This window comes from Strigops habroptila, chromosome 17 (assembly GCF_004027225.2).
Source record: "Strigops habroptila isolate Jane chromosome 17, bStrHab1.2.pri, whole genome shotgun sequence".
NCBI lineage: Eukaryota > Metazoa > Chordata > Aves > Psittaciformes > Psittacidae > Strigops > Strigops habroptila.
The window spans coordinates 2,909,071-2,937,050 of record NC_044293.2 but is presented as its reverse complement, the minus strand read 5'-3'; the positions used below and the strand labels follow the sequence as shown (position 1 = coordinate 2,937,050).

At 45.5% G+C, this 27,980-nt stretch overlaps 1 protein-coding gene across 4 annotated transcripts in view; it reads right to left on the bottom strand.

The window, feature by feature from the left end:
- The window catches only part of GRIK4 (glutamate ionotropic receptor kainate type subunit 4), a 184,051-nt gene that overhangs the window by 57,867 nt on the left and 98,204 nt on the right, over positions 1–27,980 (bottom strand). For 3 of the 4 annotated variants that reach the window (XR_003994261.1, XM_030505324.1, XM_030505323.1), the window contains exons 3-5: positions 12,530–12,694; positions 6,312–6,409; positions 2,825–2,990 (exon numbers count right to left, since the gene is read on the bottom strand). Coding sequence is in view for 3 of the 4 variants with exons in the window: in XM_030505324.1 (XP_030361184.1) it covers positions 2,825–2,990; positions 6,312–6,409; positions 12,530–12,694 (429 nt within the window). In the remaining variant the exon portion in view is untranslated. Of the gene's footprint in view, positions 1–2,824; positions 2,991–6,311; positions 6,410–12,529; positions 12,695–27,980 lie in introns of those variants that run through there. The other variant, XM_030505325.1, reaches the window with a different exon arrangement.

Sequence of the window (27,980 nt, the reverse complement as noted above, 5' to 3'; positions counted from 1 at the left end):
AGGCAGCTTGTGTGGCCAGACATCCCATCCCTACAGAAAGATAGTCAAAAAAGAAGGGGGAAAGCTGCACTGAAGAAAACTGAGAAGAACAGGACTATCAGAAGAATCATGTCCCAGAGGCAAACCCAATCCTCAAGTCAGAGCTGTACTCTTAACCTAACCACACTTGGACTGCTTGAAACTGCTCATTCACCAGAAGGTGAAGGGAAAGCTGCACTACTCTGCACACCCAGATTTATGCCACGACATGACTTTCAAGGGGACATAAATCCATGGAAAGGCATGGGCATCTGCAGGGAAACCTTCAGGCATCCCCCATGGAAATGCACCTTTTCTATTTAATTTCCTGCAGAAATAAAATCAGATCCTGTTCCTTAACACTGGTGGTTGTATATCTCAACTCTAAGTTAATCCTGCAAACTGGAGGGCATCCCTCTGCCAACAGCTATGAGCTTGCGATTCACGGCAGACCCTCAGCTTCCTCTTCATTTTTCTCTTTGCTGACTTCATCTGCACTTCTGTTGCTGCCTTCTCCTCCAGCCCACAGCTCACTGGGGCACAAACCCAGGTATAAAAGCCACCCTGGCCTCTGTGGTGAGGAAGTGAGGAAGGCAGAGCCCAGCTGCAAGGTTTCTAAAGCATGTCAGGCACAGAGAAGTAGGACCAGGATAAAAAGGAAGCATTTGATCTCCTCTGGTTCAAGGAAATGATCATTTCCAGCATATTAGATCCTACCTTGTAGCCACTTCAGAGCAATTCACAAACTAGCTGATTTATTTCACACTACAGAGAAACTGAGTCACATAATCCTATTCTATTCATCATTCATTACCATTAGGCTGACCCAAGTTCAATTGACTTCGAGGGTCATTTTCTGCTTCTGCCAGAAGAAATTACAATCGGTCCCCAGAGAAAGGATGTGACTCCTTACAGTGACAGTATGAGCGTGACGGAATGGGACCCAGGAGACCCATCACATAGCCTTGTACTTAAACCAAAACAGCTATGACTTTCCCTCCTGGGAGCTAAATAACAACATCCCTCAAACCAGCATTTCCTCACTGATGAGCAGACAGCTCATATGCTCCCCTATTTGCCTGCTGGGAACCTTCCAAAAGCTCAAAGTGCCTTAAGTTACTTGTCTAAGGACTGTGATTAGGAGCACTACCTGTCCTAAGGGAAAATGAGGGCTTGCGCTCCTACGTGAAGCTGGGTTATACCTTTTCTGCACTCCATTATAGTAAGAGCATATTGTGCTTTAAGCCTAGCTCATACAGGATCCTTACTGGGCACGAACAGCAGAATGTATGAAAAATACCCATCCCACTGCTTCCCTGGGTCTGGGAAGCACTCGGGTTGTGCAGCACATCCTAAATACTGAGTTATCCAGCAATACCAGAGTAAAATAAATGGAATTGATTCAATTAAAAGAGTGTTATTTTAATGTGAGCTATTTTGTTCCCAAGGTTTTGCTCCAGTTAAATGAAGAACCATGATAGCACCAGGCTGTATTCCATGGAAGGCACCTGCATGTTTTGGCACGTACCTGAGGATTAGGGCAGGGGAGTACAGTGGTGTGCTGATGTCTATGTGTGCTCTGTGCCCGGCAGCAGCGCAAGGACAGAGCTGTGAACACGCAGGTGAGAAAACCTCATTATCTTCTCTTCCTTTCTGTTTTCCTTCCATTTCGCTTAAATTAAGCTTAGACAATGAAAAATTCCAGCACCAGAAGCAATGTAGAAGACCATTTACATGATTTTAATGGTATCATTCTGGGTCAGGTCCTCTGCTAGGGTAAATCTGAACATGCTTACTGAAGGCAATTTACCGACTTACACCAGCTGAGGATGTGGTCTCCTCAGGGTACATAAAGCAAAAAGGCAAAGACACTCTTATTCTGCCTGTCCCTGTGCAGGAGTCTGCCACAACACTGCGTTACTCACACAGCTGGTGCTGTGAAGTTTGCCCAGGGCTAACTGGAAAGGATCCTGGCCCCACAGTCAGGGACTGCTAAGCTCTTGCCAGTATCCCAAAGCTCTCCCTGGATCTACGTGCCTTTCCAAAGCCCCTGTTCTAGGCTTGTTTGTATGGTAAACTCGAGCACTGACAAATCTGGCTACAGGATAATAAAAGCACAATTGGTGTGGGTACTACACAGCAGCTACCTACCTACACACTGACCTTAAAAAGCACACAGCACGCTATCACCACTGCGACGTAGACCCTGCTCCTGCCATCTTAGGAAAGTTATGCCAAGACAAATACGGTCCTGCTGAGGTGAATGCCTCAGCATCCAGATGCACAATTACCAGCAGATGTATGGCTGCAGAGCCCGAGAGGGTATGCAGTGTACTGACTATCAATCAAGTCCTGCTTTTAGGCTACAAATGGCATGTGGGTTTGGGAAAGGCATATTTCAAAAAGCTTTACTTGCCTAAAATAATCTCCAGAAACAAGCCTAAGCCTTTTACTTTTTTTGCATATAAACCCATCTGTGCAAGCAAAACACCCTTCAGATTGTCAAACAGAAGGCAGGCAAGTCTCTCCCCATCCCCTTTCCTCCTCTCACAAACACCTCCATGGGGCAACCAGGTGGGAAACGTGCCCCGCAGGGCACCGCTGTTTCAGGCTGCTCCCATTGAGTGCTGACCTGCTGCGAACAGAAGAGACCCTGCCACCGCAACCAGGCGAGACAAACACCCTGGGATGCTCACACACGCTGCCTGTGGGACCTGCTCCAGCAGGCACCAGACATGCAGAAGGAGATAGAACAGAACACGCTGGGAGCAGAAGGGCAGCCGAACCCAGCCTGGCAATGACTTACATTCAGCTTTGGCACAGATGAGGCAGGCAGTAGTGCAGTTAAAGAAATTCAGGATTCCTGCCACGGCCACGCTGATATCGGTGTTGCTGGGATGGAGGTTGAGGGTGGTGAACCGCTGGAGCTGCAGCTTCAGGAACTCCTCTGGTGCCACTTTGAAGTGAGGAACCTAAATGGAGAGGAGGGGGAAGAAAACATAATTACAGAGGAAAAAGAAATAAAATCAAGTAAATCTACCCAAAAAGGACCTTTGGTGTGAAAGGCACAGCGGGCAGAAAGTGAAATATCCCAATAAAACTGCAGAAGCATCACCAGAGTGAAGAGAGGAGGGTGGGATTTGTGCAATAGCAGAGGAAAATAATTATCACAGCAACAAGAAGCCACGGGAAGGAGTGGATCAGGAAAAGTCTTGCTGAGCCACTCAGAGAAAGGCAATGGGAGCTGTGATTACAGCGCAGGAAACCATACCGGATGAGTTCAACCTAATTAGCTTGGGTACTAATTGTAGCTGGGCCCCCACTTCATTTTGGGCTTGTTGCCTGGGTAAATTCAGAGGAAGCTTTGCAGGCAGGGAGTTACACAGCCCATGCTGGAAACCCCCAGACCTTTGCTGTGTGCTAGATAGATGAAGTGCTGCAAATCCACCTCTGCCTTCAGTACCGATGTGTCATCAGGTAATTAGGAGAGATGAAGGGAAGAACAAGATGACCCTGCACTGGCAAGGCTCAGGAGGGAGAGGAACAGATGCAGCAGCCAGAAGCTTTGGACTGTTTTGATCAGCAGAGAGGTAACTGGTGGCCATACGGTGGGCAAGCTCCAATGGGACTTAACCACAAGTCCTAATAGTGTTGTGTTTGTCATTAATACAGCAGAGCAGGAGCTGGGAGTGGGATACCCAGGGAATTTGGGGAAGGGGAGCAGGGAACAGCCTCAGGGCTCCCTCCAAGGCAGCTCTGCTGTACACCTCACAGCTTTACATAGAAGGTGGGCAGACAGACCAAGCTCAGACACTGGGGGTTCAGCCAAATAAGGAAAAGGAATATTGTTTTCCTTTTGCTAGTGAATTCTTTGGAAGAAATAGAAGACAGAGAAAGGGAAACATCTGCTTCGGCTTCATTACAGGAGAGTCAAGTCCTCTTTTCCTCCATTATTAGTCCTCCCAGAAGCTATTGTCCTATGCCTCCCATCCCTCTCCTCAAGGGAAAGGCTATTAGTACTTCGTGATAGCTGCTTTATTGACAGCATAAGCTGTTTGGTTAGCAATAGGAAAGTTAAAGAGTAATAAGCTACTATCTGCCTTAATTTCAGTCTGCAGACCTCATCCCAGATTCCGTTAACAGGGAGAGAAGAAAACTGTAAGCAAAAGGCAAATTCCTTTAACCAGAGCAGACAGGGCAGTTCCAGTACAAGAACACTGTTCTTGGGAGCCAGATGGAGCCTGAGACTTCCAGCAACAACCACTACCAGGGAAGAGAGGTGCAGGCAGCCAGCACCTTGGCAACTTCTGCAAGCATCCATGGCCAGGTTTCAGACCTCACCTTCAGTCCCTGAGCCCTCCTCTCCTTTCCAAGAGCTCTGCCCCAGTGCAACACCCCTTTCTGGACAGGAGGGAAAGACATCTTGGGGCCAAAAGGCACTAGAGAGCTAACACAGGAGACACAATTCATCCCTAGCCATACCACAGGCTCCTGGTGAACATCAGGCCAGTCACTCCACCATTTGGGGCCTCGGTGGTAAAATGAGGACACTTTCCATTACTTGATGGATGGCTGTAAGTATAATGGCTCTGGCTGGGTTGCTATATCCCATTTAACACAGCAGCACCAACTGAAGCTACTGTGATATAAATCACAGGGAGTTACTGCAGGTTTTACATCTCTAGGAGGGCAGCTGAGATCAAGCTTGAGAATCAAATACTTTAGAAGTGCACTAGCACTCACTTTTCATTGCTGGAAAGAAAAAATAAATGAAGAGACTTAGATCAGAGACTCAGATTGAATATGGATTTCAGGGGAAAAACACTTGCAATCTGTTACTGCAGAGTTGCCTTTACCTGGGATGGCTCACGTCTGGGACGTTTAGCTGGAAAAAGCACTACAAAATGCTCTCAAGAGACCCATCCTGCTGCAGCCAAAAGCACTACGTCTAAAAGATCTCTTCCTCCTCTTCAGCACCTCTGATTCTCAGGGAACAAAGAACAGCAGTCATTTGTGAATGCAAATTATTTACAGTGCTCAGTTCCAGGCACTCCCTCCTGTGCTCCAGAGGGAGGCCACTAAAAGGCTGAGAGATGTTATCTGGCTTTAAAGGGATGAACCATGTGAAGAGAACTCAATTTCTTTTCCCGTGAGCAAAGCCAGATGAGTGTAGGATGGTTCATGGCTTATAAAATATTAAATCAGGCACATAGTCTGGACACAGATAAAAAGGGTTTGCATTGATGGAATAGCAGCAAACTGGAAGGGGTGCAGCTTTCCAAGTATGCGCACAGTCAGGTCACATCCAGGAACTTGGGCCTAGATATGCATCTGCCAGGGCAAGCTTTGGTTTTCGCAGCCCATGTGGTTTGCATGGTGTGGCATGTAAGGGAAGCTGAAGCAAATAGAGATATAGATGAAAACAAGGGAAGCAGAAAAGAGAGAGGAAATGCAAAAGGAAGGTGCTGCAAGAACATACGACTTAGGAGAAGGGGCGATGAACCAAGGGGTCAGCTCAGATCATTAGAGACTATGGCAGATCATGAGAAGTATGATATAGCAGATAAGGTGATTATAGCAAGTCATCTTTGCCAAGGATGACCTGGAATGTCATAGGGATGTACCTTGCTACCCCTGTCTAGCAGAGGCAATGTCCCTACTCTGCCTTGTAGCTGGGACATGAGGACAGAATGCTCTGGGATGATGAGGCAGGTGGACATTAGCTGGAGAAGGGTGGAAAGGGGATGTGTGCATATACAGAAATGACAGAACAAGAACTGCAAGAGGCAGACCCAGGCAAGGGAGAAGGCAGGGGCAGGCAGAGCTGGAAGCTGCAGCAAGCTGTGCAGCTCTGGCTGGGGCTTGGCATAGGCACCAGAGTCTCAAATGAAACCTTTCAAGGCTGCAGAAAGTCTTTCTGCATGGGATCTGTACAGATGGCATTGCTGCTCAGTATAGTGGTAAATTAAAAACCTCATCCATACTTACTAAATCACCAGCAAAATGCTGTGTTCTCAGGGAATCTGAGGACCAGGCAGCAGCCAGCAGGAAGCATTGCTGCGATCAGAGCCCACCGAGAGCATCTTCAGTTTGAAGAACACGGGGCTAGGGAATGGGTCAGGATCTCTGCAGTGTCCCTTACCCACGGTGGGTGACTCTACTCTCACCCCAGGCTGCTGTGAAACACTGGGAGGAAGGAGCCAGGGCTCCTGCATTACCTCCACTGGGCACGGGGGTCAAGTCAGTCAGCATAATGGCACAGACTTACTCCAGCGTGCAACTCTTCCACTTACCTCTTTCTCCCCACAGATATTGCTGATAATAGAGCTTGAGGCTGGGCTTGAGGAAGGTCCCAGGACGCCTACCACTCCTTTGGGGAGAATCTGGCACACTGTGGGTACCAGAGAGAGCAAACATGCATTAGATTTCATTCTCAATTTCCATGCTTACAGTACCTGCTGCACCTTACTAAGGATACGGTATCATCTCCTCCACAAAACATACTCCCTGCTATTTACACCCCCCTGAAATCCTACTATTCCCTCTGAAGCACTGCCACCCTGTCTGTGACACCCTCTTCTCCATCTTTTCCCAGCCTTTCTAAATCCCACCTGAACTCTCCCCAAAGCCCCAGTATCTCTTCTCTGAGTCAGAACTGGGGTTTGTTCTTCTAACACCCCTTTTTGGCCCCATCTGCTATTCTCCAAGAGAAAACAGTAACTAAAGTTTATGGAAGATGCAAAGCACAGCAGTCGCCTGGCTTTAAAGCATCATCTAGCAGCAAACAAACTTGTATGAATTCCTTCCCTCACCCTCTGCAGAGCTCAGTGGTAATAAGAAGGATCACATTACTGTTTTTCATTTGTGTTTTTTTCCCGGCAGTATTTAATCTCCTGTCTCAATGCCACCAAGGTTAGCAGAACAATAAAATGACTCTGACAAAATGAAGAAGTTAAATCTCTCCCCATAAGCTTCCCGGGTTAAACTGCAACCTTTTGTCCTTTTAATTCACAGCACAAATTTAGCCAAATGGCACTCCAAGGACTAGCCCAGCTGGTGTCACCTCCCCGCTGCCATCCCAATCAACCACGACACTCAGAAACATTCCTGCAGCAGCTTGTGCAGGCAAAGCCTCCCGAACAGAAGGCGAGAGCCCCTCCGCCTGAATCCCCGGGCTCCAAAAGGCTCGTCTGAACATGTGCTGGCCACAGCCTATTCTGAGATACCAGACCTGCCTCAGCATCCCCACGCACTCAGCTCCTTCCTCCCCAGACAAAGCCACATTTGCTCAACCGGCATCAAATGAAGACAAGGGATACCACCAGGGAGAAAAGAGGCACCACAACTACTTATCAGTTCTGGCAAAAGCAAGCTCACAGCATTTTCCTATGTAAAAACTAAACCACTGTATCACAAAGCTGAGGTTTAAAAGATAGTGCCTCTTCAGTATCAAATGACCAGTCTGTTTCAGAGCGCCATCCTCACTGCAGTTCCCTGGCTTACATACAAGACAAGCTTTTCTGGTGGTTGTGGAAAGTTATCTAGATTCAGTGGCTGGAAAAAGGAGCTAGACCAATTCAAACCAGGATGTACTTTTTGTAGCGAAGGGAATTCATCATCAGAACTGCTGTGCTACAGATCAGAGCAGGTTCTCTATCAACTTCAAGTCTTTAAATCAATACTGGGTATGAAACAAGAGCCTATGCTATGCTTGGGGCTGAGTGTTGTGTTCAGCATGTGAACATCTACAGTCCATCTTCTGCAGAAGATCAGCTAATGAAGGTGGTCGTCTCTGGCTTTAGACTACACAAGTCTCCATAGCCTCGTGGCTGGAATATGATGCCAAAAGCTGAAGACTTTGTCACTTTGGGGAAGTGGTTTTAGTTCTTTCCGAGCCTCTTGAAGGCTAAACTCCACATACTGCTAGGTCCCTGTACATACTGATTGCTCCGACTTCTTACAGAAAGCGCCAGTGATATGCAAACGTCTTCTCTTGGGTTTTCCTTCCTTCCATGCCCCTCCACCACGTCAGCCTGCTACAGAACGAGAAATATATTTCTGCAGCATCTTCAAAGGATCCAGTACTTGCTTTTCCTCTCTGCTTAAAAATTTACAGGCACTTATACCTCTTCAGAAGATCCTTTTAAACAAGAGCACCAGCAATTTGAAACCCCTGCCTGCTATCTCAGTGGCACTCATTAGTCTCTCTCAGCTCCAAGTAGGCCCTTTGGGTGCTCTGCAATTCAGCACCTAGGAGGAAAGAAGCCGTTCCAAGTCCTCTTATCCACAGGTCATTAGGGTGAAAGTCCTGAGGGGAATTTTGTTGTGCATGCAGGGAAAAGTTTGGTGAGTGCTTTTCTTCTCATCTCTGGTATTGAGAACTAAAAGTGAGTTAAGTAGTCATAGCAACAGAATTGTAACAACTGTCAGAAGAAAAAGACCTGGCTTACCACTCCCAGGGTGAAACATCCAGCAAAATTAAGGGAAATGAATGGAAACAAAGTGGAGGTGCCCTAGGCAAAGGTTTTGACCGTGTTTGGAAAGCTGCTTTTGTAATCAAAGCACATTTCCTATTTTAGGACGCTACCTGTTGCTGTTAGTCTCCACAGGGAGAAAAGGCTCAACCTAGAGGTTGAGGCAGTCAGAGGCATCTGTGGATTCAGACAAGCACTTGAGGGATGTAGAACTGTTGGCCCTGTACCAAAAATTCACCCCCAATAACTGCCTGGACGATAACCGTGCATAACCATAAGATACTGGTGTAGCCCCTCAAGTCTCTTCATACTTCAATGCATGTGTACATATACTGCACAGGAAGCACTTTCGATTGCTGCACAGCCAGATACCCCTGCCCAAGATTGTGTCCCATTTTTATGGTTTTTAGAATTCAACACCTCAAGAAATACTGGACATTGAAGTGACATCATACTAAAACCCTCTAATGGCAAATGGAAACACGTGCTTACTTTTGAACATGAAAAGGCACAACTAATGAGTAGCTATCACATTATACATGCACGTACATCCACTTTGTCATGGTTGGATAGTGCCTTTCACCTCCTGGGGTGCCAGGGCATTTGGCAAGCATTTCCATGAACTCTGCCTGTTCAAATCATGGCTGAAAGTGCTCAGGTGAGAGCATCCACCGACAGTGCAGAACACAGCATCTCTTTCACTGCATACAGACACCTGATACAAGGGTTTCAAACAGCATGCAAAGAAGATTCCTGCCTCTAATTGAAAATAAATTACCAGGGAAGGTATGCAATTACCTCAATATTTCCATGATTGCCAAACATATCAGAGGATCTTGAATGACAGGACTGGTCAGGACGGGATTCTCATACAGAAAACATCAAGTGCATAAACAGACGGGGTTATATGGAGTGCATCTTGCGCCATGGCTCCAAGACTGCTCTGTGCAGCACCCTCTATGCTTCTTAACAGGAACCCACAACCAAAGCAGGCTTAAACATGAAATCCAACAGGATCACAAAGATGGTGGGACAGTTAATAGCGCATTTGAGGCAATGTTACCCACCGTAAGGATGTATCGGGCACTTTGAAGTATTAGTGTGAATAAATAAAAGTTTAAAATCCTCTAGTTGCCTGCTCACTCTGACTGCTGACCTGCCCTGAGATGTCTGGATTAACATCAAAAAGATGCTTAAAAGACTGATGAAATGATAGGGGACAGGGTGACAAGTAGAAAATCTGTCCTTCCCTGGACATCAAAAGGAATGAGGTGTTTCAGATATAGACATGATTAAACAAGTCATTTTGGATCTCCATAAAAGGAGTAGAAACATCAAACACAAAGAGAGAACAGGCTTCACTTGCAACAGCAAAAAACCCTCTATCCATAACCTTTCACTGCAAAATCATTTCAAAACACAGGACTTTACAGATGTTGCATACAGGAACAGTCAGTGTTTGTCTCCATTCATATACAAAGCAGAAACAGCAAACCATGCTTGGGTGTGATTCAGACTGACTCATATTTTACCTGCTATCCAAATTGTGATTTTATGGGCCCCTAACAGGAAGATGCCTGAGTCAGTCAGGAGGAAAAAAGATAGATAATACCTCAACAAGAAAATAACAACTAACTCTCAAGAATTCTTTTCTCTTGAAGCACTAGTTGCACATGAATGTCACTGATGGGGAGGAATTGCAACATTCCTACATCAGTCGGCTAAGCATGCTAGCTGTGATATTTAAGGGTGATTCACAGGGTGTGAAATTTGAGATCAGTATTAAACAGATGTATAACAGCTTTGCAGTCATAGGTTAAAACATCTAAACTGCTTTTATTAATATTACGTGTGATGACAAATATCAGCGCTGTATTAAAGCTGAGAAGTCAGACATTTGAAAGCCATGAAAGCCTTGAAATTTAAGTTAAAGTATCTGATTCTCCTCCGCTACCACTATAAATCAAGAATAACTTCAATAACATTACTAGAAAAGCCATGCAGAATCCGGATTTCTTCTTTCATACAAAATGCTCTAAGATACTTTTCTCTGTGAAGAAAAGGCAAATAACATACTGCAAAATTGTGTGAATATTTACTTGACCAAAATCAAATCAGTTTGCTCCAATTTCTACCTTTTACACTTTACAAGTTCAAGTAAAGAAAACAAAGAAAATCACCCTGAGGTGAAAATTCAAAATAGAAGATTGCCTCTTCCTCACTTATCCCATTTCCACATTCTCCCCAAAGACCACGTTTGCTGAAATCAACAATTTCTTGCCTAATACTTCATTCTCAGCAAATTAATATTCCTCTGCTTGAGAAATGGAAACCCAGGCAGTCCCCATCCCTTCTGCATGGTCTGGCCGGTAAGACTGGATTCACCCTATGGTTCTGCCACACGAGGGTAAAGCAGGGTGTGTACAATCCTGAACAGATGGGAAAGACCAAGAAGTTGGTAAAAGGGATGAGAGCTCCAAAAGATGGAGAACTGCTGTTTTGAACAGTCCCCGTGATGCTGCATGTGATGATCTTAATCTAGACTGCCTCATGGGTGACAGGCTCTAAAAATAGACCTACAGGTACTTGCTGAAATGCACTTTTATTAACTGAACACTTCTATAAATAATGCAAACACTAATTCAGGAAATGAAGGAGCAATCTGCTGATCTCACAGGCCTATCGAGCCCGTTCTGCCACATACCCAGAGACCTGCTCCTGAGCAGTGCTTGGTATGCGCTCCATGGGGCCTCCCAGGCACAGGGATGCTCAGTCCTGTACAGAACACCAAAGCTGTGTGGAAACACCAGTTTGCTCTAGACCATAACACACTGCTATACCTTTGGGGGATACCCTGCAGATAACAAAGGCTTGGAACAGGGAACCATTACGAAACGAGTCTAAAAATCCCTAGTATTTAAAACAATTTCTCCAGCTTTTTCAAGCTAACTTGTAATAAAAAATTATAGTCCTCCATTGAACTCTAAAGGTCATCTTAAAAATGGTTCTAAAGGGACAATGTCCTGTTCCAAAGCATTTTCCCTCTTACAGGAAGAAACTATTATAGACCTTTTTTGTTTCTTTCACTCTGTCTCCTGAGAGGTCTGAGGGACACTGACCACCAATTTCTCTTTTTATTCATCAGCATAGAGCTGGCATGTTGGCCATGGAGAGGAACAACTATAGCAGAGACCCATTTGCATTAAGAGGAAAGCAATATGGGAAGTACACTGCTCTTTGAAAACCAGCTCTTTTTAATCCACATGATTTTAAACATCACTTGAAAACTTCCCTTTGTGTAAACAAATCCACTGCCAATCTAAAGCACTGAAAGAGCTCTCGTGTTTGCTGACACACAGCATTCTGTGGGGTTTTAAAAAGAACTTAATTGCACTAAACTTGCCCAGAGTCTGTTATTTGCATGCTATAAAGTGCTTCACAAAGGAACATCGCCTCCTGTACCATTACCTCTGTTTATTGACACACACATTAAAGAAAATAATTTGTCCCAAGCCACTGAGCTGAATGGTGGCAAAGTTACTTGAGACCCAGATCCTCAGCCCATGCCAGGGCTCACCTCACAACACCATGCTAAAACAGGTCTCAGCATTCATCCTCCGAGTCTAACCTCCTGTTATTGTGCCACTGTATCCCACAGTGGATGCACCCAGGCAGGGCCAGCCCTTCCAAACACGTGGCTGGTGCTGAGCTCAGCATGAGTGCTGCTAATGGTCCCATGCAGCTCCCAAGGGGATGCTGCACCCACATCCAGAGTGTACCAAACCCCTGCACCAAACCTGACTGTGCTCAGGCAGCCAGGGCAGGTCTGGGACTTTGCAGAGATTGATGTGTTGATCAATCAACACACATTGATCCTTCAAGTCCTTATAGAGGAGCAGAGAGGTGCTTTTTCCCTATGTGTCTCTCTTGACTATGGCACAATTATCCTCTGCAGCAAGCGCAGTGTGCCAGGCACCTCCTGTGAGCCAGCAGAAAGCAGAACTGGGGAAGGACCAGCTCCATGGAAGGGTACTTACTGGTTTCCGCTGTCTCATACTCGCTGTCTCGCAGCAGCTCAAAGATGTCCACCTCCACTTTGGCTTTCCCCGCCCGCTCGGGCGCACGGTTGATGCGGTTCTTGGCCAGCGTGATGGAGAGCCTCTCCCCTCTGCTGCACTCCATGGGGTCATCCAGGATGGCAGCTGGGGGAGCAAAGGCAACGGCAGAGATCAGGCTTGGCAGGGACCCAGCTCAGCTCCACACACCTCCCAGTCCCCACCATTCCCTTCCCAGCACCCCTTTGGGATCTCCAGTGCCACGCAAGCAGCCGCCGCGTCAGTACTTAGGCTATTGTTAGCGCATCCTCCCTCCCTCGTGCGGCCTTTCCCGCCGCTTCGCCCACCTCCCAGGTCTTGCCAGACATGTGGGTGTTGAAATCTCTGCAGCAGTGGCTGTGTTACCTGCTGGTGCACTGCAGCACCACACATCCACCTACACTGCTGGGGACCTGGTGGTGCCTAACACCCACTGCAGCGCAGCCTTGGGAGCTCTGAAAAGGGACGTCCACCCATGCAGCCCCAAGCAGCCCAGACCCAGGCGTTGCCTCACATTCCAACAAAAGGAAAACGTCCCCAGATAGCCTTGGTTTGTTCGTTTGAGAGCGTGTTCGTACGATGCTAATAGCTGGAATATTTCAGGAAGCACGTGGGCAGCAGTGGGTGGGAAGGGACAAATATTTGTCAAACATAAAGCACTTGACTCTTGAACTCAGCTCCTGGGCCTGCCCACTCAAATCTGTGTTAGGCACAAGGAGATAGTGTGGGGTATTATTTTTATTTCCTTGACGGAAGGCAAAATGAGATTGGAATCGAGCATTCATCACAGTGTTTCATTATGAGCTGGCACAACTTCTGCACCCCCGTGGGTTTATCCTTGCTAATAGGAGGTCTCCTCCCAGAATGCAGCTATTCACTTGTACCTGGGGAAGAGCAACGCTGGTTTTTGTTGTGTGTATTGGAAAGGAACCAGTGCTTATCTTCCCTTCCCCAAAATCACTCCAAGGAGAGCGATGCCATTCAGAACTGTTCGGGTGTAGATGGAGTCACAGCTCAGCACCAAATCATGGCCCGCACAATGTTAGGAAAGCAGAGATTAGTGGGGCTCTGCTGGTTTGTGTGTCATAGAAATGGGGAACTAACTATAGCAGCTAGGTGCTTTGCTGAAGCTTTGAAACGCACCATTGTGCTGTGGCAGGTTCAGTTTTGGGGTTTCTTTTAGATAGGGAAATCCAGAGTGAAACGAATCAGCTGGAAGCTGAAGTAAAGCACATCAGCTATAAACAGGAGGTATCCTGTCTCCCTAGAGCAAGGGCAGGGAGCAGAGTCCAGGGATACACATATTTTGAAGACAGAGCCAACTGGGACTACTGTTAGAGAAGCACAGTGGTGTGCTATAGATGGGACTGAGAACATGCTCCTCAGGGGGCTGGTTTGTGCCTTGAAGGTACTTACTGCTCCCCAGGTGCATGGGCACTGATCATCCTTGTTGCCACCAACATAAGGAGCCGTCAACACAGCCCAGCCCAGTGAAGAAACCTGTCCCAGGTTCAGAGTCCCGTTACTTTGGCTTTCCTGCCTCTGAGACTTGCTTTGAACCACCCCAAACCTCAAAGCATAGCCCAATGTCAACAACCAACTTGCATCGCATTTTAGGGCTCTTTTCTCAGCTTTGCTATGCTCATCCCAGTGGGACCCCTCCTCTCATTACAAAGCTGCAGAGCACCTCTGCTTCCTCATCCTGCCCTGACTCCAGCTGTGGAAGGTAACTAGATACCAAATCCACTGGTGAAGCAGATGTGGTCCAAGCTAGTCTGAGTTACTTGTATCTCAATGGTACTCACTCAAGAACTCCTCCTCTTCCCACTTTTTCCCAGTTTTATGGGAGCTAAACTGAAGTACTGATAAAGAAACACACAGCCATACTTCTTGTACGATATGCACAGATGTCTTGGTGAACATTCCCAGTCCTTCAGGTGACGCCATCTCCTCTGCTCCACTAACACACAAGCACCATCATTATCTGCAAAGCTAAGGCAGTTAATCTCATTATGCAAGAAAAGAGGTTGTGCTCTCCTCTAAGGCCACGGGCATGGATCACAGGTTTTCTAAGCATCAATATGGCTCTTAATGACAAAGAAGCTGGGAGACCAAAGTGCCCCAGCAAGCAGCTTGCCCAACTCCCCATCAGCTGCAGGCAGAGAAGCAAGTCCTCATACACAGAACTGCCTGATATGTGTAAACTTTGCACTACAGCCCTGTTTCCAGGAAAGGGTAATGTACTGGGTCCGATGAACATCACAAAATGCTGCTTACATTCCAGGTGCTGACATAGCGAAATTAAAGATCAGTGGTGGGGGAGTGTATGTCAGCATTCTTTGATTCATTATTTTCTCATTTAAAGCTTCAAAATCACTACAGTGGAAAATGTTTTCCAGTATAGTCTTCGAATGTCCATTTTCAAATAAATTGACTTCCACTAATGTATAGTTAAATACATTCTAAATATAAAAGAGTCCAAACCGAAGCATTTCAAATAGTTTCCTCAGGCCAAGGAGGCAAAAATGTTTGCACAAAGATTTTTTTGTCTCCATTCAGGGTGGGATTTTCCACTCTCGTTGTAAATCTTGAAAACCTCCCTACAAATAAACCAACCAAACCCGAACAAATCCTCTTCCATGCTCTGATTGAATTTGAACTTTGCCTCCTACCTTGGCAGCAAATACATAAGGAAGGGTGAAATGCTCACAAGTGGTAGGTTTTGGAGAAGAAAGGAATGCAGACAAACAGCCTGAATCCCAGGATGGAGGTGGTGGTGGCGCTCCTAGAGGCCAGGCACTAATCAAACCATATTACTGCTTCCTATCTCCCTGCAGGGCTTCTGATAGAAAACCAGCAAAATTTGTTCACTTGCATTTTGGGAGACTAGTTCGTTTTACCAGCCATTCAAAGAGCCTCCAGAACAGACTAGGCAATGAGGTTGAACTAATCTTTATTTATTAAAGCTAGCAGATGAAAAAGGTCATTGAATGTTTAAAAAAGGTTGGTTTTAAAACTTCATGTCTCGGGACACTGTGCCAAAGCTCATCTAATAGTGGCATCATTAAGTATGAACGAAAATCTGTATAGAAATTCCCTTTCATCTATTCCTGTCTATTAAATATGGGAAGATGCATCAAGTAAATCTTTAATCCTGAAGGCTTATAGCAAAGTCTTTGAACTTTGTTGGCCTCAAAAATCACTTCTATCTTCCCCATCATAATAAATGTCTCCAATCTCGACTGCCTTCTCTATGAATTATGAGAAAAGTATTTCAGAGGGAGCCAGGAACACCTGAGTCTGTGATGCCTGATTCAGGGCTGCTTAGGATTTCCCAAGGACTGAGAGTCAAACAGCTTCAAGTGAAGTCAGGAAGGACTGGCAGAGGCTGAGCTTTTCTCGGGAAGAACTGGCTGTAAACATCTTTTCCAGCCATAGATAAACATCCTGTATGTAGTAATAATTCTTCTTTTATTCCATATGCCCAGGTTTTCCTTACACTTAACACACAACCCACAAAGCAGAAGAGTTTATCACTCTGAATATGCGCTGAAAATAGGTGGGTTACACTTCCTCGACATTCAAGCAACAAGTGACTTGAACTGCTAATTTCCATCAAACACATATTACAAATGCAACCCTCAAAGTTAATGATTTAACAGTAAGAACCAGAAAAAGGCTATTACTGGCAGCCAAAGAAATGCAAGATGACGCGACAGTGCCCTCTGAGAAAAACAGATTTCAATAACTTTCTTATACGTCATCCTCCACTCAAGCTGAGCACAGCCACAGTACAAAAGACAGATGCTCAAACTCTCCTGCCTTTTCACCTCTTACCCTGGAGAAACTTCTCCAGGAGGAAGAGGGACATCGATTTCTCAGCCCAAACAATCCAGTCCTATTCCTTTACACCAAAATCGGCAAACAGGGGGATAGGCAGTGCTGTCAGCTTGTGTGTTTTCAGTGCTGGAGACAGCTGTCTTCCCAGAGCTGGGATGAGACACAGCAACTCATCCTAATAAGTGCACCAGCCCCTTGCAGACAGCACTGAAATGTAATCCTTTCCACCCACAGCTGGGTTTCAACCAGTGCTAAAAAAGCAGAAAGCCTCTGCTCTCCCATTCCCCCAAGCCATGTGGCTCCCTAGAGTGCTACCCGCCACCAGCCAGATTCACAACATATGCACTCTGACAAGCCTAATACGACTGCAAGCTTTACTACGTGGCACTACTTAACGCCAGATCCAACCAAGATCTAATGAAGTAGCATTTTTCTAACAATAACAGGGAACAGATGTCACCGGGAGGTTTATACACTGCTACAACAGTGTTCTGCTGACCTTTTCCTGTTAACTTTATTAAGTATTGCTACATTTTCTCATCTGCTTATCATACCATTGAGATGTAAAGCCATACTCGGAAACACAAGTGCCATCTCAAGTCATCTCTTGAAGATGTAGATTTAGCAAAACACTGGCTTAGTAAACATGATATTTCTCTGTTCGTGACCTGCCTCCAAGTCAAAAAGACATAGAGCTATATGCAATATTTCTCAGGTGTCTCCTCTGACAGATGATGATCACACTTAGAACCTCTTGTGATTTATTCTGTAAACACAGTCCTCAAATCCCCTATGTTCCCACTGTGAATGGACTTTCAAATTAAGAGCTGGAACCTCAGTTCGACCAGGTTTAGACACCTAGAAGATCCAACACTTGCCACTGGAGCTTATCAGTCCCTCAGTCTTAAAACCAGGAACCCTTCGGATCCAAGACATAACAGAAAACATACTCTTCTTCAAGCATCAATGTCCAGCTCAGGGACACCAGCCTCAAGAGATGCCCTGGGCCATGGGGGAATCACCTCAGACCTCCATATCTCCCCTTCCTGCTGCTCCCCAACCACACACACTATCTCTTATCATCAGAGACCCACCTGGAGCTGCTCCTGACTTCATGAACCCCAAACCAGCCCCAAAATCACAAGGTTTCAGATCATTTGAAGGTCAGTTGATTAAATATGGTTGCAGGATTGCCTTATTTTGCACATTTCCCCTCTGTTGAGCACAATATCAACCCTTCAGGATGTCAATACAGGAAAGATAAGAAATTTGGAGACTTCCTCATTACAGGGCTGTCAAGTATAGCTCCAGTGGAGAAACAGGTGGTATTGTGTTTCCATTCTAATCTCTGAAGTGCTGCTTAAAAATAAAATACAAAGTCATCAATATGCTATTGCTCTGAGAGGAAAGAGGATCTCATCAAGGAAAAAGAAAATCTCAAAACATAAAATCTCGTTCACAAAGAGACTTGATAATGTTTGCCTGATCACTGTAGCAGAGGGCTATTTATTGCTTTTGGCCAGCGTTTGAAATCTGCATTTAAATGGAGCTTCCCTTTCATTTGTGCTATCCAGAGAGAGTGAACTCAAGAGAGAGAGAGAAGGGGAAACATGATAAAAACAGCTGAGGGGTTTAGTTTCTATTGCTTGAAACAACCTCTCTTTTCTCCTCTTCAATAATCACTTCGTGTACATAAAATCAGAATAACATTCTCCAAGTTTCCAGGAAGATAGAGAACGCCATCACACTTCTCTGCTGTCCTCCCTGAGCCTGCAATTGTGCTGTCACAGTGCTGGGATGCAACGCCTCGGATTTGGCAGCTCATCCTTGTGCCCCAAGCAAATATTGTCCAGGAAGGTAAAAGCACTGCCAGACTCCTCTTCCCTCACCTACATGAAGCAGAGATGGCTGTTTGTATCCCAAAAGGGGTGGAAGAGGGGGGACACTTCAGCAGCCATTCTGAAAGCAGGCATCTGCAGGACAGTTCTCATCTCTCCTCTCACTCTTCTGCTTCACATGCAGGAGGAAAACCCAGTAATGAGACAAGGTCCTGCTCTTCTGATAAGATCACCTGCTTTTCTGAATACAAATCTCACTACCAGGCAGCCAGCAAACACCCTTCGCATGAAGACAGAAGCAGAAGAGCACAAAGGAGGATAAGAAAGGTGTCTGAAATGGAAATATCCTGTCCAGAGCTGGTTAATGCCACCTGAAGGCATCCTCTTGTACAAAAGCAAGGCAGTAAACTGAGGTGTTTTAAAGCCAACAGAGAAACTCCTACAGGTGTCCACAGCCACAGACTTGAGGCACGCTACAGCTATGAATAAAAGTCCTGATCTGTGAATTCAAATACTGTGTTTGTAACCAGATAAATCCTACTTAATCCGCTGAAAAGCCTATCAAAAATGAAGAGAAAAAAGCAGCGAGAAGGAGGAACGACTGATTTAACCTTCCTGAGGTGTATGGTCAGGGCTGCAGCAGGGAATAAATGATTGTGGCTCTGAAAGAAGGAAATGTGCCTCCAGCAGGTCAGGCTGGAAGACAGAACAAGAAGGGCTCTCCATCTCATTAGGGCAGGGATTTGCAGAAAGAAAGGGAAGGAGGTGAAGGTCTAATGATAAAAATGGAACAACAGCAAGGCATGGTGGGACACCTTTCACTCGAGGCATCCCATGAGCACCCGACACCATCATCCAGATAGGGATGTCACTATCAAAAGCACACGGAAGCAAATGGGGACCATGAGGGAAGAGCCTCTTAGGGTTGTCAGGAATCTTCCAGCAAGAAAACAGGCAATTCCAGCCACCAAGATCCTGTTTCTGCGTGTGTGTACATGGTGTGGTGGGATGTCGTCTTGTTTCCCTGCTTTGCTCATAGCAAAGGTATTCATAACAAATGCTCTCTGCATCTCTGAAAAGCCTCTCTGTCAAACTGGACTGCAGTTTGCCATAAAATTCAAGCTACTGAATAGATACTTACCCACATTCACACAAGGTCAGTCTAAGTTCCTAAATCTTATTTTCTTAAGAAACCAGCCTAAAAACCCTGGCTGAATTCAGGAACATCATTTTCCTGTCTATCTTTTGTTTCAATAATGTCAAGTTGAGTTTTGAAAGTAAGTTTTCATGGTCTCAGGTGACTGGCAGCAGCTGCTTTTTTGAGGAGGAGAGCACTGGGAAGCCCTAGGGGGACCAATAAATTTGGCAGGACCAGGAAACAAGCAAGAACTTAATTAAGTCAGTGGAGAGTATGAATACAAGAAAAATAACCACACAAACCCCAAGTGCCATTTCCAGGCAAACAAAAAGAATGAGGAAGGAAGACACAATGTGTAAAATCCTAAGTTGAGGAAAAAACAAAAAGGCAAAAAACAAATGGGGGAAGTCCGCTAGGATTTATAGTTATAATCATAGATTTGAGAGATGGCAATGCATAATGCAGCTGAGGGACTGTGCATTTGAGAGCAGGCAGCAGCCACTGGAGTGGGAAAGAGCCTGCCACAGGATGGGCAGGCAGGGAAGGAAGCCACTGCAGAGCCCCAGATGACACAGGATGCTTTCCTTATCGCACCCCACAACAAGCATGTTCTGTACCTATAAGACAGATGACCACAAAGCCCGGAGCTCCATCTCCAGAGGCGGCTGTATTTCAGTGGCAGCCAAGGCTGTTTCAGCATACACACAACTTTCTGAAATCCTTTGGGATTTACTGACTGTGATGTAAGGAGAGAAACATTTCCAAAGCTGACACTTTGCCTTTTGCAGACGGATCCATTCCTTGAACCTCCAACATGCTTCAGGATTAAAGGAATTTGGTGCTCCTCTAAAGCCAGTGGATTTCCATTTATCCATGTGGAGCCTCTAGTGACCATTTTCCTCTTAACCTTTCCTGGGATCTTTGTATTTACAGTGCATTTGCTCTTCTTCAAGCATCTCCTTATTTCAAGGATGTGAGGGCTTTGGCATCACTTGCTGATTCTTCTCAGGTTGGCAAACACCAGTTCATTGCAGAGGTTGCACAGCTTAGACCAAATGATGGAGTACATCAGTGCCAGGCCCCTGCTCCAGGCTTCCCCCAGCCAGCTGATTAATTGCATACCCAGAGATAGCAAATAGGACGTATCCCCAATGTCAAGGAGAGAAGGGGAAAAAATCTGCTGTAGCAAAGAGGTCTAAGGCTTTGCTTTCACTAATATGAAGAGCCTGCAGACAATTTGCACCAGTTCTGTTCCTGCTACAAATCATTAGCCATTGCTACTATTACAAACCCCTAAAAGATGGATCCAAGGACAAGGACTTACCACATACTGATGTAGATACCAGATATGACAATTCCTTTAAAGATATGAGACAGGTAAATGATAGGTGGAATGAATTTCATTCTCTTATGATGGATGAAGAACAGAGGCACAAAGAGATAAAGTGACTCCTCAAGGTTTTGCAAGACCACATGGCAAATAAACAGAGTTAATATGCCAGCGGACTTCAGAAACTGTTGTTTGGCACCTCAGCCTTTTTATTTCCTGTCACTGAAAGGTGACACTTCTGCTTCAATCTACAGGCATCCAGGTGCATCACTAAGTGAGCACTATTAAGAGAGCATCTCTAGAAAGAGCAGCGAATTAAAAGAAACATGTATGAAGATGAAAGAAAGTCAGGGTCAATGCTACAAGGCTGAGCACAGCCTGGGTGGAATTCAAACTATGTTTGGAGCTTTTATAGCCAGTGGAGAGAGTCAGGACCTACAGAGGGCAATTCAGAGCACCTAAATCAGGTAATAATTTGTCCCTAACCAGCTGGCCTTTAGAGTCCCTGCTCTCTATGCACCTGCTCCATAGACAATCTCACTGCCTATCTATAAGCGCCTCCCTATGCCTACACTGCCCAGATGCGGCGCCCAGATGTGCAAGTGAAGAGAGTATGGCCTAAGAGTAGGAGGTGATCACAGAGAAGCTGAGTGATGAACAAGGGCAGGAAAAGGTGACGCTGGAAACCTCACCCCTATTGCAGAAGATCCAGATGTATTAAACTACACAGAAGAGTTTGATCCAATTATAAAACAATGACACCCGAGCCCTTTGCTGATGTGCCTCGGGATTGTTTTCATCTCTTTGCTTTAGTGTTAGAACAAACAACTTTTCCTGCTGAGTCACATTGAAATGAGATGCTAAAGAGCTGCCACACCAGATGTGGCAGCCCTTCAGATCCAATATCCATCAATCTACACAGCCTCTATTTATTTATTTTTTGCCACTCAGCCTTCAGCCGTTTAATAGGTTACTTTAACATCTTCCTGCCTTTCCTCTTTAGCCTGCTCTGCTCACTGCATTTTTCCCCCCCTGATGACTTCTTCCCCTGGCTTCTGGATGGAAAAACAAAACAGGTATTTTGTTTTCCCTGGACTCCAACATGGTTTTCCCTCCCTTTCCATCCATCTTAGCAGCAAACTGCTAATTCATCTAATCCCAATTTATAAACTCAATTGCTAAGAAAACGATGATGCGTTACCTGAAAAGAGTTGCTTTTTCTTCCTTTGCTTGTGTACTGAGTGGCTCCTGTTCAACCCCAAATTAGCATCTGTGCCCACTTGCCTTGCACTGCATCTATGACCGCAGAATTTCAGTGCCCAAGCCCAGTGCTTGGGTCTGAGACAGAGCTGAACCAGCTCAGCCACACCACTGAGGTTTCTACAGGCTCATCTTCTGCCCTGAGCACTGAGCCTTCTGGCACCTCTTGCAAACTCTACTATCTCTAATACAACCTGTGAGTTTCTCAGATATTCATCCTCACAAGACCTCCACAAAGCAAAGAAACACCACCATGTCCATTTTGAAAAGGTCAAGAAACATGCAGATACTCAGGAAAGCTGAAATGAATTAAGACCTGAAGGTAACGTGCACCCATTAGAATACATTAAGCTTTCATGTGCATGCTCTCGTTTGGAAAAAAAAGCAGCCCCACTTTGTTGTTAGATTACTTTGAGAGAATGGATCTACAGAGACCTAAGTGACTGAAGCAATGCACAGTAACATCCCCGCTCAAGGCAATTTGTCTTAGCATCATCTGCAGACCATCCCTGCGTGGGGTGAACAACAGTGTCTGGAGAATCCTTGGCACAACAGAAAACAATGACAAAATCCTTAAAAGTTATTCAAACTCTTCCCAAAGAATCTCTGAGGTTTCTCATACAATGCTCTTCAATGTAGGTAAAGAACAATTATTAGGCAAACAGCAAAAGCTTTCAGCTTGGGAGCTCATTAGAGATTCCCCTAGATCTGTGCAGTGTGGAAAAGTTTTACACATGCTACACAAAAACAGGAACAGGCAAGTGAAAAGGAATGAAAAAATAGCAAAAGGCAAGGATAAAGAAAAAGCTCAGCTGCATAAGACTAGATTAAATCAGACACAAACATTCTTAGTGAACAAGGTCAAAGAAACCCAAAGGAAAAGCTGTTCCAGACTCCCAGACGCTAGGCGTGATGGAAGAAGCAGCGCGCTAACACAGGAGCAGCTGGTGGGATCGGAGAGGAGTTGATACCAACACTGGGTCACGAATGAGACATACCAGAACCAGCCACGCTTGTAAAGCAGAGGATGAGTGGAGTGAATTACATCCCCTGTAGTTTGTTATGATGCTTCTCGGAGAGGTTACTGAATTAGCTACATTAATGCAGCAAGGAACTGGATCAGGTTCACAGTGATAAGCTTAATTAAATAAATAAGCAACATTTATGCTGATTAATTAAAGTCATGGTTCATATCATTAAATCCTCCTACTTCCAACAACCTTAATGAGGATACCTGCAAGAGCTCGATCCAGCCACACTTGTGAGCCCAAGTACACACTGGAGGGGAGGGCAGGAGGAGGGGGAATCTTGCCAAGGCACCCTCCCACTGTGAGAAGGCTGGGACCAGCTTGCATTTCAGTGGGTGGCCCAGGCTTCTCTGCTGGGGTTCTGCTCTTGCTGCTGTCACATCAAGAGTTAGGGTTTGCTAGCCGCAGGCAGCACCACATTCCTCTAGTTCTCAAAGTCTGTAAAAGGTGTCTTAACACAACACTGAAAACATCTTGGAGACAGTGAGCTGTGCCAGCTGCCCTCGCAGACGCAATACTTTTTCATTATCCCAGCTAGCAGAACTTGCCTGGAGAAACAAGGCTGCTTTATCATCCTCCCCAGCCTCTTCCCATGTGAGATGTCCAGGCTCAGCAAACTTCTATCTCACCATCAAACACCCAGACCTTCCCTCCCCATCACGCACTACTTGCCACTTTGTGCGTCACAATCCAAGTTTCCATGCTCGAGCTAATGCCATGCATGCCAAGTTAAAGAGGAAAACCTCTGGCCCTTATGAGAGAGTTCACTCCGTGAGGCTTGAGGTTTAAAGGTAGAATTCCCATTCAAGCACTTCTCTGAAGCAGGATGTATTGAAGCTCATGTCTAACAGTTATTCTAATTGAAGTCTTATGAAAACAGGGCAGATCCTTTCTCCCGTTTTCCAACTTTCTGCTCCTTCTTCCCACAGCCCAGGAAGATTTACACAGCTCTAGTATTTCAGAGAGTGGCCTAGTTGCTCTGAAGTGAAAAGCCAGCTTGGGAGGCTGTGGTTTGCTCAGGTTCATCTATCACATCTGCTCACAAACTCAGTGGTTATTAAAAATTAGAGCTGGTCAAATTACTGTTATATTTTGACCACATGGAGAATATTATCATCATCCTTCCCTGCTACCCCCAACCTCTCCTCGTCAATCATTCATGAATCTGTCGTGACTCCTGCAAAAGAGCTGGGCTCATGCTTTGTGCTAAACAGATTTTCTGCCTGTGGAGCCCAGCCTGTTCACCTTAGCTATACTCAAACGCAGAAACAGCCTCTTGGCTTGAGCTGATGTGCCAGGACAATCCTCGTGGTGCATGGCCCATTACCCTCTCGCATGACCACAGCCATATGGGTGGAGTGGCTACTTCTGCCAGAGGCCACTTGCACATTCTGGGATGGGAATATATGTGATTTATTTATACAATGTGCATGCAGCTAACATCAGGAAAGAGTCACTGAGTGCAGCCATTATCCTCTGAGCTTCCCCTATTAATTCACCCTGTATTTGCAACAACACTGTAGTCAACTTCCACCAGCATGAATTACAGGTAGAGAACAGGAGCACTTCTCTGAGGCTACAAGATCATGTCATCTATTTGCTTGCTGCTCTTTATGGGATGTGAATCAATGAAGCTGCAACAGGACATTTGACATTGACTCTGGAGGGAGCCAAGAAGAGGCCTTAAGTCACTAATAAGCCCATCAAATGGTCCCAACAAATTCTGCAGGGATGGATATCAGCTCCTTCATCTCTTCCAGTCTTTCCCCTTTTTCTTAACACAATCTTACCAGATTTGGAACTGACTAATAACAAGAATAATAATAAAATAAACCTTGCTTACAATCAGTTGCAGTATTGGGACTATTTTCTCCATCTATTCACCATCACAGAAATTGCCTTTTAAATGGATAACAATGATTGTAAGGATCCAGATATTACCTTCAAACCTCACATTTTGATACATCCAAGGTTGTTCTCTTAGATAAATAACAGTTATTACTGTAAAGTGATTTTCTCCCTTCTGTAATTCTGAAGACTTCCTGCAGGAGATGGCAAAGAAAATGGCTTCCATTAATACCATACTTAGTCCCTGTTGCTTTCATACTTTGACTCCCATCATTAATCTTCTAATGTGTCTTTAAACAAACGTCATTTACTCCCCATCTCTCTGGCAGCTATTCTTCCCCATCTTCTCCCCTCCCTTATCCCCAGCACCCTTCTTCCCCTGACTCATCAGTGGGTGTTGTGCTCCTGCCAGTCAGGGAGAAGCATTTCAGCTCTTGTTCAAGCAGTTTGTTGGCAATTACAAGAAAAATAATCAGGAAACAATCAGGAAACACACATCAGAAGGAGCTGTGATGGGAGGATTTCTGTCCTCCCTGAAACCTTGCAGTAAGGATCACAGGATGACTTTGCTGAAGAGGTTATTCTAAACTAATCTTATGGTAGCAGTCACCTCAGCAGAGCCGGGTCCTTGTGCAGGCTCTTAGCACTGGCAAAATGTTGCCTCTGGCACAGAGCATCCTCTTTTGAGCACACTACAAATGCAATTGCCAGATGCCACTTTCATCTGATTTGATGACGATAAACAAGGCTGTTCTTTTCAGTACACAATCATGGGGCAACTGAGCCTGCACTGTCAACTGTTTGCACAGGACTCTGTGAAACAGCTTGTATCCCTGCCTGCAGTGCTCCAGGCAAGCCCCTCTGCTGCCATTTGTCAGCACTGAGAGGAGAAGTGCTGTCACCTCCATTTCACAGGGAGCAGAGGCAGAGAACAGATACAGCCACATTCTGCAGTGGCATTTAGATGCCAACCCTACCCCTGAGGGGGTAAAATCCCACCTATTCAAGGAGCTAGTCTCTGCAGGAATTTTATCATAATGGGATCCATGCACTTGAAGAGCCAAAAGGGTCTAAAGGACTTGCCTGTCATCTGGGAGAAGGAATTGAACATGCACCTTCTAAATCGCAGGAGGATCTAAATCCCAGAACATCCCTTGATGCCGCAGCACCACCTGGTACACCATGCCCCAGCCAGCATGGCTCTGCTGGCATCGCCAGGGTCCTGCTCACTCTGCCAAGCATCCATCCAACAAGGGGAGGACATGCTGACCTTCTAGCAAAGAGAAGAACAATTGTTTCCCAGACTAATTAAGCTACTTCAGGCTAATTACACATTAGCCATGAGGCACATGGGCACAGGACCACAGTTCCAGGGGACAGTGCTACATTCTGCTTACAAGCTCTGCACTTGAAGATGCAGCACCCACAAAGCCATCCCCCTTTTCCCAGTAATTGGTTGTTTGAAGGTGCCTCCTCTGAGCTATTTTAGCTCCAAACTCCTCCAAACTCAATATGCCTTTCACACAAAAGGCTTGTCCATGTTTCCCATGTTCCTGATTAAACAGCTAATAAGGAACCTGGATAGAGCAAAACCAACAGGAGGCTAAGGCATTAACATGAGCCACTACATCCCTCCCATTTTAAGCAAGAGAAAGCATAGGATAAAAATATCAAATATTTCCCCCAAGAAGAGTGGCAAAAAGCTCCAGGAGAAGAGGTAAAGTGCTACGGACACCACTTATCCTGGGGATCACATACTGCAGATGTTACACTACTACAGATCCGTAACACAATGAAGCGCATTAATGATCAGGACTATTACCCAGTGCTAAGTAACAGTCTGAGGTTAGCTGGGAATAGTTTCTAATACAACTGGTTCTGACTATGTCAGTTCTGCAAGAGGTCACCTTTGGCTGTTTCTTTAGGTGGGTAACTTTGCCGCAAGGTTGTGGGTTTTCTCTTTTTGTTATTATTTTTGTTCATTAACTAGCAGGTGGCCATATAAAGAAAAAAAATACTTGGATAATTTTTTGGCATGAGAACCCCTGACAATGTCTTTTAGGCCAAACCTGGGGATTTTTGAAACGATGAAAAACATTAAGATTTCTTGTGAAAAGAAGCCAAGTAAACAGTTTTTCCAAAGGCACAGAGAGGGCACTCATTACATTGGAAGTCTCTGAATGCATGTTTGCTTTAGTGCTGCAGTATTTGCGCAGGACCTGGCTCATAGCTCATGACCAGAGTTGGAAGATGCTACTAAAGTACAAAATAAAGATGATTAAACACTTGGCCATGACTTTATTTTTCATATAACCAATATGTGTTTCTGTGTTTACCATGGAAAGACAACTTCTGTTTAAAATCAATTGACTAGCTAACAAGACTCCAGCTCTACCAGGAGCAGCAAAGTTCTGTCCCTTTGCTTATGGGAGCTCGAAAGCAGCTATCCCACCTCCCTTCCCTCTGGAGCAGGACTGTGCAAGCCCCAGACTATGGACCTCTAACAGACATTGCTTTTGCAACTACATCAACAGCAGAGCGCGTACCCCCTTATTGCTTTGCCTCAAACAGACATTAACATCCACCACGTACCTAGACTGAAAAGGTTGGCAATACCCACGGCTCAACATTGAGAGCTTCAATTAAATCAATTAGCATCCCCATACATGGCTAATATTGGAGACATAGGAGAGGTTTTATTATCCAAATAGAAAATCAGTTTGTGTGTCCAGATGGTCACTGGAGGCGCTGTAATTACTATACTACCACTGTAACTCCACGTGTTTGGGCCCGTTTCAATAGCACCAGCCCTGTTTATCTGCTTGGAGGAGAGCCTGTGCCATCTGGGCCAGACGAGGTTCATTGTCTGCCTGGCATCCATGGGATAAACACAGCTCCCCCACTCACTCAACTGCCATTTATTAATATTGACTCTGAAAAAGGGTGGCAGTGACAGGAACAGACTACTCACTGAAAAGTAGCTTATAAGAAACCTCTTGGCACAGAAGGATTTCCCAAGAAGGTGCTGGACCAGGCTGTGCTGCACAACAGAGGCAGGCTCTGTGTTGCAGGGCCAGCTTCCCACTCCTTGCTGCCCTCTGGGGCAAGATAT